Raw genomic sequence first — 11,508 nt, 5'->3', positions numbered from 1 at the left:
TTGGTTTATATGTGGTGTAGCCTTTACATGGATGATTTTAGTACACAAATGACAAAATTCAGTGAAAATCTCGAAGTTTGGTTTGGTGATCCAACCGGTTCTGATCCGATTTTCGACTAGTGTTAACCTCTCCACGACTGGTTTAAAAAAAAATGTTAAAGAAACATATGAGTAATTTTTAAAAATCGAAGGGCTCACGTTAGAATTTGAAAAACCCTAGGGGCACATGTGACAAAACTCTTGTGATTATTAATCCACTACCTTCCTTTCTTCCTTTATACTTGTGATCCCCCTCCACTTTTCACAATTTCACCCACTAAAATCAGAACTATTGTAGAAAAATTCCTGCTTTGCTTTTCTGCCCTTTTGGTTTTATCTCTGTCTTGGCCTTCTTGCCGCTGCTGAGTAAATTTGACGGCTCCATCTTCACTCATTGTTCAAAGGTAAATGCTTTTTTCCCCTTTATTTTCCATCATTAGGATTTTTTAATTGCTCCAATTTTCTATGTGCTGCATTTCTATTATTTTATATTCAAAAGGCCAAATTATTATTATACTTCATTCGATTAGATTTATTTTTAATTGCGTTGATTTTTAAATTAACTTATTAAATTATTCACATTTACACGGTAGAAATCCAAAGCTAGGATTTTTATTCTTTGATATTATACATGGAAAGCCAAAGTTAGAATCTTTTGTTTTCTTGTTGGATAGGGTTTGTAATTGCCTCATCTTACTGAGCTGCTGATAATTTCGTTTCACTTTCTGGGTTTTACTGTAATTATACATTATTTCTTGCTCTTGGCACTTAGGGCTTTTTTGGCACTCTGAAACGACAATGCTTAATTTGGGTCGGAAAGCAACGAAGCGGCTGCTAGCGTCTAGAATAAATTTCAGCACAGCCAAACAACCCATTCCCTACTCGTATGTCCGTCTTCCCTTGGTGATGACTCCAGACATGATCGATGCGAAGAAACGTCAATCACTGCGGGATAAAATTCACTCAGAGATGGAATTTGATAATTCGAACAACCCAATTTTTCCTCCTAAAGTGGTTGATCGCATAATGAGCAATGATCTCCATGTGTTGAAGGGTTTGTTGAACGATTTCAGGAGGTTGAGCCGGGGTGTTAGAAGGGGTAAGGATGATGTGAAGTTGAATCTTGAGGAGTTGAATGCGGAGGATGTTGATGTAGTTCGTATGGCTCGTCGCGTAATTCATATGTACAACCAGCACAATCACAGGAACCTTGAATTACGGAGGGTGGCTCATGTGCTGCCTGAGCCCCATCCCCTGTACAGCAATATGTTGGTCGAAGCTCGTGACCCACTTGCTCATGGTGCGCGCATCAAAGTCCAAGCCTCATGTTCCATCCCCTTGAATGAGATCTGCAACTTTTACGCTCCCAAACCAGGTCAAAATACTTTCTTTTCTTTTTCATAAATTAAAACAAACTTAATCGTCACCATCCAGATTTTGGATTTTGAAATTAAACCCTTTTTTTTTTTTCTTAATCTGGTTATATGTGGCAGTCCCGTTTATGAAGGTGAATTGCAAAGATAAAAAGGAGGCTAAAAGGAGAAGGGACCTCAAGGATGTGTCTAAAACTGACTGTGAGGCCCTCCTCTTTGCCAATCTCAAGAATTGTCCTATAATGGACAAACGGTTGGGTCTTAACAAAGACATCATCAAACGGAACTCTTTGACTCGTGGCAAGGTTATTAGGCTTGTCAACGATGATGCTGCCATACTTGCGAAATTTGCTGTTCAGGAGCAGAATAATATTGGAAATCAGGTCTTCTTTGTCTATCTTCCTACTTTAGCTTCTATATTCTGCATTGATTAATTAATAGCACCCACCCCACTATCCTCAAGTCAAGTTCCAATTTTTCTGTTCTGAAGATTTGCCATAGACATTATGAACAGTAACTACAAAGCATTTGGTTAATTACAAGATCACTAGAACAAGATATTTGTAGGTGCATTTAGAGGAATTTGCCATTTTATATGAAACAATTATACCATGGTTAGATGCTTGAACGATGTGAGAAGAAAAGTGATTTGGTGAGCAAGAGTAAAATTGGACGTTGTAAGTACGTTGATTTGCTATTTCATCTCACTTTTTGTTTTTCGCCATTTCAATTTTTCATGGAGTAGATTTGAGAAAAATTAGTTCGTGGGAGTGATCAAACTGTGAAAGATGAATAACATCTTGAAGCTAGGTTTAGTTCGTCTAATGACAACATCTAAATTGTTTCGATCTGATGTTATTTGAACTTATTGTAGTTGTTTTTTTATTCTTAATCTGAATTTTTTAAAATAAGCATTAGAGTGCTTAAATAAGTTAAACTGAAGTATTGAACATAACTCATGTGTTTGACAATTGACTTAGTAGAGGTTTCAGTGTTTTGGGTAAATAAAATGGGTTTGTGTTTACAACATTTAATGGAAAAATGGGAAAGTAATTGTGTAACGGTTGCTCTTCCCATTGAATCAAAAGCATCACCACGAACATTCCACATTTTGGTCTTCTCATCCTTATATTGGTTGAAAGGTTTTTGTGGATAAACACTAAGGATTGTTGCCACCAAAGTTAGCCCACCAACTTTTAGGGTACGGTCTGCACAGTTTCTCTTTAAATAAAGAAAAGTTGGGTCTTCAAATGGACCCATCGTGAGTGAGAATTGTGCATACTCTTCGTAGGCTTTATCTTGATCATCCTCATTTCAAGAACACACTTCAGTCTTTCATGAAAGTTTTAGGCATCTCTATGGGGAGCAACTCTAGAAGGATCCTCACGAAACCTATCATTACTATAATATCTCTATAAAGATTCAAACGTAAATAAGTGTTAATTTTTATTAAAAAAAACTTATCAATTCTTAACAAAAAAGCTCAAAAATAGAAAAAAGAAAAATTAATTAAAAAAAATGAATACCTTAGATTCAATGCGTGGGCTAGAAACAGGAGTATAGCTATTTGTCAAACGAGCTATTAACTCACACTAAGGAGTTGTGAAGGGTTTGCAGTGGGTTTTTTTTAGGTTTAAAAAACAAACCCCTTATTGCTAGTGGATTGGGATGGGGTATGAAATTAGTAAGTGGTGTGTATAGGTGAGGTGGTATTTTTGGTGGGGTTATGAGATTAAACACTAGAGTTTGAATTAGGCGCCTTTTAGGGTCTGTTTACTTTAATGAAACTGAATTGAAACGAATTGTTTATGAGAGAAGGAAATTAGGTTAGGAACTGAAGTGAATTGAAAATAAGCTGAAGTAAACAAGCTCTTAGGCTCTAGGCAAGGCGCATTTAATGAGGCGCACCAAAGCACACTCTAAGGCACATCTGTTTTTTTCACCAACATTTATCAGATATTTTTTCATTTTTCTTTAGTATGCCCCGATGAGGCGCAACAAAGCCTCTATTGCCTCTTTATATATTGTTAAACACTCCATTGAACTTGCAGTTCAAATTATTTATTACATCTTACTACTTGCTATCTTGCACATATAAATTCTAAAATAATTCACTAAATTAGCTATAAAAAAGACAATTATATAGACATATAACAAAATAAATAAGAATTTTACGATATAAATAAAATAAATCAGTAATTTGAAACAATTTAATGTAATCACTGCCCTCCCCGTGCAACGTAGTATTTTACTACACTTGAAAGTTAAAGGGCTAAATTGTAGGTTAAAATTAGGGTTTCATTTTGCCACATTTGTGCTTCATGGTGATGGGGGTCATGTCATATGTAAGTTGTTTTTGCGTTATTTATGATACTCCCTCCGTCCCTTATATTTTGCCCCATAGTGTAACGTTACTTTATTAAGTTTTAGTTGGAAAAAAGTGATGAGAGAGAAAAGTGGTGGGATTAATGGGGTAGTTGTGAGAGTAGAAATGTGGACCCATATGTCCAAAAATAGAATGAGGCAAAATTAAAGGGACGGACAAAAAAGGAAATTGGGGCAACTATTTAGGGACAAGGGAGTATTTCGCTAGACTTTAGATTGTGTAGCCCGTAAGATGACTAATATCTTGTAAAGATTTTGTGTAAATTGGCAAATACATAAACTTTTGCGTGCTTGTTTCATACTAGCTCGACTTCTACTTTGTTTCTATGTCATATATTGATTGGGACAGTTGAGTTTTAATAATAAAAAAATTAATGGTGATTCTAGCGAGTACGCCTTCGATTTGCGAGGGTCGTTGGAGGAGCTTGGGAGGAGTCGATATCCAAGAATGTTATCCTTTACCATGTTCTACTGGTAGCATCAGAGGGTGGGGTTGAGACAAAATTCTACGCTGCAATCATTAGGAATGTCGGGAAAAGTTATTGTGGCCAGCCTTACCAATGCATCGAGTGGGTTCTTGCTTCTTCTAGAAAGACCATGCCTTTACCGTGTTGAGGTAAGGTCATGTTCATTAAAAATTATTTTTCATGGATTTACCTCGCTTTGTTTTTAGGATGAAGAACTGAACTTAAATGTATTGCATGTCTAATTAGTTCGATTTCATGCTCTACTTTTGTTTTGAACAATTAACTTAATGATGTACTAAAAAATGATCTATTTGGCTTCTTATATTACGGGCTTGAGTTCAATGATCTTACTTTTTTGATTTACTTGTTTCTTCGTATCGTGTAGTAGATGTTTAGAAAGTTTGACAAAACTGTTACGTCTTATAAGAATTACCGTTTGAGAGCTTGATCAAGCGTTTTTAAATAAATCACAGGATAAACATTGTACTCCGCAGTTAATTAAGTTTCGTAGAACTCTTGATTTATATATGCAAGGGAGCATTTAAAATAAATTTATAATGATATTTCTTTGTAATATTGACCTTGTGGTATAAAGCAAATAGGAAGCCTTTGAATCTAAATTGAGCTTAAGCAATTATAGGAAATGTTTGTGTTTTGAACTTTAGCCTTACTGGAAGGGTAGTGTAGGAAATAGAGAATTAGAAAAGTTATATCTAAGGGGAGTAGGGGAAGAAGAGAGCATCCAAAATATTAAGTTATTATCTTAGTTTAGTTTTAGCTTTTAAAAATGAAACAAGCCACTTGAACACTTATCAATCAATTGTCTGATTGATGTTGTTTTGATTTCCAGATTATCAATCACAATTATCATCATCATCTATTAATTCGGCCATTATTATTTCTAGATATGCTAGTTCATACCACTTTGCTGTTTTTTTTTTTAATCCTACTCCCTTTGTCCCTTATTATAGTGCTCTTTTGTAAAAAAAAAAAAAACACGGAAATTAAGAAAATGGAGAAGAAAGTACAAAAAGTACATCAAAAAGAAAGAAAAGTACTAAAAAATTGACTGACCACTAATAATAATTATGTGTACAAGAATAAAGTACATGCACATGGGTGAGGGCACAAAGTTTGAGAAAGAAATGAGGGTAGTTTGGGTACTTAAGTAATAAAGACAAAAAAAAGATAAGGTTATTTTGGTCATTTCACGGCATCTATAAATGGTAAGAGATGAAATGGGAACATCATTTTGGGGCGCCTAAAAAGGAAAACATGCACTATAAAAAGGGAAGGTGGGAGTAGTATTTAGATTTGTGTGTACCATAATTTCTTTTTTCCATCTTTCCTCTCCAATTTGTTGTTGAAAAAACAATGGTACAAGCTTGTGTGGGGTAAATTCAGTAATAGGATGGAATTAGATATGAATGTGATAAGTAGCATAGTGTTGGGAGAAAATATCTCTAGAGTCAATTGCTACCCATGTAGGTTATTTATTGTACTTTACAGTTTAGGGGAACGTATTCAGTTATGGGTTATTGCTTGCTTGACAATTAATATATCAATATACTTGATTACATTTGAAAATATTGCAGCATATGTGAGAGGGCGTGCTGAACTAAGCTGCCTAAGTCTTGTGTGTTGATTTTACCAGTCGCAAGACAAGGACATAAAATATTTATGGATAGGGTCATGGTGCACAATTAAGGTCATACCGTTTCGGACTTTTGGTTGGGCCATATTGTAAAGGATTTCAATTGACCAAACCAATATCGTCTGTTTAATGCGTTGTTTTTAAAAAACGTGAGCCTCTTTAAAAGTTCTAACCCCAAGTCACCCCTCAACCCCACATTGAATGTCACATCTCCTGTTGCACTCAAAATTTACTTGCTAACCAAGCAAAGTCCCAAAACTACTTCCTATTTAGAGTAATTTGAAAGATTCTACATGTCTCTCAATAATAGCTTTAAATCTCTAATAGTCTACTCTAACTATTCTAATAGCTTTCCACTGTTATGATATCCTTTATGACATTTAAATCAAAGACTGTCTATGTTGTCACTACCAAAACTGTATATTCAAACCATGGACAAGGGTTTTCTTGGCTACATGCCATTATGTCAAATGAAACCTGCGAGAACAATACTCAGAAACTAATGGAAAAACAAGTATCTTAACCTTTCCACATTCTTTGCTACTATAATACATTAATACTGGGTGTTTTGGTAGGGTTGGGGTTGTGTATGACTTTCAGAGCATTTTATTTTATTTATTATTTCCTTTTGCTTTCCATTAAGGATTGTCCCATGTTGAAGTGGTATTTGAGATGAATGTGCTGTAGAAGTTTCAGCAAGTTTTGTATTGATATATGAAGAAAAACTTTGCTATCATTTGCTGTTTTACTTTTTTTTTTCTTTCTTTTTGATATTGGTAATCTCAATAGAAAAAGTAAACTTACAACATTGCATTCAGAGGGAAAGCGGTATAAAAGCTTAGGATTGAGGGTTTGATTTGAGTTCCAAGTTTTATCATTTGAGTGTATGGCTGTAAAGGCGAGTGGTTCCTAAGGGGTACGGTATGCTTCTACCCTATATAATTATACTTTGTGTTTGGGTCCAATTTACTTCAATCGGGCCGGTCCATAAATGATTTAATAGCAAAACCCAAAGCAAGGTTCAACTCTCCAAATGATTGCAAAGTCAGTCAAGGCCTAGTCAACGTGGCAAACCCACTTGATTTAAGGTCCATTTATCCATTGAACAAAGGTATAAAAGCCTACAATCCTCTCTCTCTACATACATTCAATTCAAGCTCAAGCAATTGATACTCTTGCATAGCTTTCTCTCTCTACATTGTATTGCCTTCGGCATCGGAGGGGCCTTCATTGGCACAACCCCCGAGGCCAGTTTACTTGTGTTTGCTGTGCAGGAAATCCTCGACCCAACCATCACTTGGACCGGGATTAGTCTTTAGCCCTCAGAAAAAGACCTTCCGAAGTTCCTATTGTTTTTACCCGAAACAATTTGGCGCCGTCTGTGGGAAGAACATTTAAAAGTAAGCCAAAAATCAACCAATTTTAGCAAAAAATGACTAAGAGTGGTAAGAGTGCTAAGAGTACTAAAAAGAACGACCCTTCCTCTTCGAGGAAAGGTCCAATTTAGGTGAAGAGGAATCCACTTGTTCAACCATCACCGGAGCCTTCTTCTTCTTTTTCTTCTTCGAAAGCTCGCTCATCCTCGGAAAGGGCAGCACTAGAGAGGTCATCATACCATCATACTCGCCAGCCGACCAGCTCATATCGGTCGAGTGTCCTCCTCGAAGTTTCCATTCACAGTCTCAGCCGAGAACAACCCCTCAAATGGGGCCCACTACGAAGAAGTGGCACGAGTCGTTGCGGTCTTCATGGATCTCATGAATAGGGGTGTCCATAATTCGGATAAAAACCGAAATCCAATCCAATCCAAACCGAATTATCAATTCGGATCGGATCCGAACTTTAAATCGGATCGGATCGGATTGAGATTTTTTGGAAATTCGGATTTTCGGATTGGATCGGATTGACCCTAATTGGATCCAATCCAAACCAAAAACTGAATTGTAAAATTAAGCTTGTATATTTTGTATATTTTGAAGTTTAGCTCAAATACATAATACTACATAAAATAAATTAGAGAGACTTTGTATTAATTAATTAATGACTTAACGTTTAACTGTATTTTAATCATGATTTTGAAGACTTTTATTTATAGTAAACCTTTATTTTTATAATTGTATTAGGCGCTAAAAAAATAATGTATTATAATTCGGATTTTCGGATTGGATCCAAATAACCGTTTTAATTCGGATTGGATCGGATTGGATCAAGAGAGAAATTCGGATCGGATCGGATTGGAAAATTGAAAACCGAATTATATTTCGGATTGGATCGGATTTGGACTAAATCCAAACCGAAAATCGAACGGACACCCCTACTCATGAAGGCCCAAGGAGACAACTTTCCACCATCCTGTGACCACTCACCTCTTTAGCCGAGAAACCTGAGAAGGAGGACCGACCAAGAGGAAGGTGGACGAGCTCCATCCTTCAAGGAGCTTGGGGATAAATGGGAGGACCCTTGGAGGACTAAGCGGGAGAGGAAAAAGAACCCTCAGTTCTTTGAAAATTCCGAGACCCAAAACTCTCAAAGCTACAAAAGCAGCAACACCACCTCCGCGTGGCAAGAGCCTACTCGCCGAAATGTTCACGAACGTTAGGCTCAAGGGAGGTGAGCGTGCACCCTGAGTAGAGGTGGGCATAGGTCGTACCGGCCCGCGGGCGGCACGAGCACGAGCACGACACGGTGGTGGCACGGCCCGACATGAACCCGCCATAGGCACGACACGACACGGTGCCTAGCAGTGGGTCGTGCCGTGAACAAAATTTTCGGAAATCGGCCCGAGCACGGCATGGCACGGTCCCAGACACAGTCATTTGGCCTGCGAGCATAGCACGCGACACCAGACACGACCCAACGGTCATAAACGGCTACTTTCTTCCAACAATCATAAACGGCTATATTAACGCCTACTTTCAGCTTCCTAATTCCTATAAATACTTCATTTCTTCCTCCATTTTTTTCCACAATTCATCAACTCATCTATTTTCAAATCTCTTATTCTTTAATTCTCTTTTTCTCTAATTCCTACTCTCTTTTAATCTTTACTTCTCAAAAAAAAAAAAAAAAATCTCATATAATCTTTAATTCTCTAATTCTCTCAATTATAAAAATTAAAAAAAAAAAATATAAGTTTGGGAAATTAATTAGCAGAAAGCAATCAAAGCATCGTTGTAAGATTTAACTCAACGTTATTTTAATTTATTATTATTATTGTTCTTGTCACTATTATTATTGTTATTATTATTTGTATTATTATTATTTATTATTGCTATTATTTTTTGTATTATTATTATTGTTGATATTATTATTGTTATTATTAATAATCATGGCATCAAACCCAAACCATTCTTCCTCATCAAGGAAAGCCAAGTCAAAATGTACTAGTACTAGTAGGGAATCACCAAATTCCAACACTTCAATGCCCCCCTAACATTCCTAATCCGAACAATTCCACCCGCTTCTTCCATCCCCAAATCATGGGAGGATTCGAACAATTTGACAATATGTCTCCCTGGACTATGTCTAGTTCGAGATTTCAACCAAACCAATTTTCACCCCATTTATTCGGCTCACAACATGAATTTTCTTATCCTACTGGTCAAGGTAGCCAAACACATGCCGCCGGGTCGAGTGAACAATCCACCCAAATTCCAAACACATTAGAATGGTGTACCGAAGAGGAACTTGTCAATATCAATCAAAAGAGTAATGTTTGGGGATATTTTCAATTAAGTAGAGATGGAACCAAAGCCAAGTGTAAGACATGTTACAAAATTTACTCGGCCGAAATCATGGGAGGGACGGGACACTTTGGTAGACATATAAAAAAATGTGGTGGTCCATCTAGTGATCCAACTCAACCCAAAATTTCTTAATTCCATCCACATGGTTCACGGACAATTATGAGAGATAGAGATGAAATTGGGGGAATGTTAGTACATGCCGAACAACCTTTTCTTTTTGCCGAAAAATGATCTCTTTAACAATTACATTAACCGAGAACTACAACCCCAAAACAAAAAAATCTCTAGAAAAACTGTCCGTTCGGCTACCATGAAATCTTTTCTAAAGTACAAATTAAAGTTATATGATGAATTAAGTAATCTTACTTGTAGAGTTTCTTTAACTGCTGATGCATGGGATAGTGGTTACGGATATCACTATTTGTATGTCACTTGTCATTGGTTGGATATTGATTGGTTATTACAAAAACGCATTATCCATTTTAAAATGTTTGAATACCCCCACACCGGTCTTAATATTGTTCATCATTTAATGCAAACTATCGATGCATATAATCTTAGGCCCAAAATCATGTTATGACTTTTGATAATGCAACTTCTATGACATTTTGTCCAAATTTAGTTAAACTACAATTGACTAATGTAATATTAGATGGAGATGCACTTCATATTAGATGCATTTGTCATGCTCTTAACTTGTGTGTGAAGGATGGAACACAAGCAATTGGTCCATTTTATCACAAAATTAGGAATGTTATTATGTCTATTAACAGCTCCAACATGAGATTTTAGGAATGGAAAGCTTTTTGCAGGCAACAAAGAATAAAGGCTATTAAAATACTAACGGATTGTGCAACTAGGTGGAACTCCTGAGTAGGGTAATCGAGTACAAGGGTCCATTAACAATTTTTTATAATAAAAAATTTCCACAATTTGCTTTACTAGATGATTGGTCTAATTGTGAAAAATATATGTTGTTTTTACAATTATTATATAGTATGGCACATTGTTTTTCTTCTGTTTATAATCTTTGTGCTTATTTTTTTTTTAGCAATGCATGTTTGCTTGCACAACTGTTTATAATCTTTGTGCTTATAATCATGTTTAATTGGTCTATTCGGAGTTACAAATGTACTTAAGTTTCGACTTCATGGAAGACATGGATGACGAAGAGAAGTACGACCTCGAGATCCTTGATTGGTGGAAAACACAAAGCACGAAACATCCAATATGGACGACAATGGCTCGTGATGTTTTTGCTATCCAAGTCTCCTTTGTTGCTTTCGAAAGAGCTTTTAATGCGTCAGGAAGGATTTTAGACGATATAAGAACAAGACTAAAACCCGAAACACTTGAAATGTGTGTTTGTTTCAAGGATTGGTTGGATGCCGAAATTCGCTGCCAAAAGCGTACTTATGCACAAAACGACGACGATGAAGGAACGTAGGGTTCTACTAGCTCTCAATCAATTCAATTGGCCGTTGAAGTTGAACAAGAAGAAGAAGAAGACGAAGACGAAGAAGAACAAGAAGAATAATTAGATCATTACAGACTATTAATTATAGCTAATTTTTGTATTATTGAACCCCGTATAATAGAATAAGTTATAAAGTTAAGTTATTCATAAATTATTATACGACTTTTATCATTATAAATTAATGTATTATCGATTTATCGTACCGGCGTATAATAAAATTAAATAAGTTATTCATTAAATTTTGTGTTATCGCACTTGTAAATAAGTTATTTATCAATTAATAAAATTATTTAAATATACTCATTTTAAAAGGTTGTTAAAAAAACATACTTCCTCTGTTTTTTTTTAATATTGCATCACTTGCCTT

General features: G+C 35.9%; 1 protein-coding gene across 1 annotated transcript; it reads left to right on the top strand.

Annotated features, from left to right (window-relative positions):
- The first annotated feature begins 276 nt into the window (after positions 1 to 276).
- Positions 277 to 11,292, top strand: LOC110728587. Its single transcript, XM_021908226.1, has 5 exons — positions 277 to 443; positions 812 to 1,414; positions 1,533 to 1,795; positions 4,185 to 4,413; positions 10,788 to 11,292. The coding sequence occupies exons 2-4, from the start codon at positions 838 to 840 to the stop codon at positions 4,410 to 4,412; spliced, it is 1,068 nt and encodes a 355-aa protein (XP_021763918.1). The 5' UTR covers positions 277 to 443; positions 812 to 837; the 3' UTR covers position 4,413; positions 10,788 to 11,292.
- The last annotated feature ends 216 nt before the right edge of the window (positions 11,293 to 11,508 follow it).

This window comes from Chenopodium quinoa, unplaced genomic scaffold (genome assembly GCF_001683475.1).
Source record: "Chenopodium quinoa cultivar QQ74 unplaced genomic scaffold, ASM168347v1, whole genome shotgun sequence".
In the NCBI taxonomy this organism is placed as follows: Eukaryota; Viridiplantae; Streptophyta; class Magnoliopsida; order Caryophyllales; family Amaranthaceae; genus Chenopodium; species Chenopodium quinoa.
Note: the sequence above shows the minus strand (reverse complement) of the source record. Positions and strands in the feature narration are given on the sequence as shown.

Excerpts from the sequence above, each read along its gene's own strand:
- LOC110728587 (XM_021908226.1), top strand. The coding sequence starts at position 838 with ATGCTTAATTTGGGTCGGAAAGCAACGAAGCGGCTGCTAGCGTCTAGA. Across the intron at positions 1,415-1,532 it reads CTTTTACGCTCCCAAACCAG|TCCCGTTTATGAAGGTGAAT; the intron begins GTCAAAATACTT and ends TATATGTGGCAG. Across the intron at positions 1,796-4,184 it reads AGAATAATATTGGAAATCAG|CGAGTACGCCTTCGATTTGC; the intron begins GTCTTCTTTGTC and ends TGGTGATTCTAG.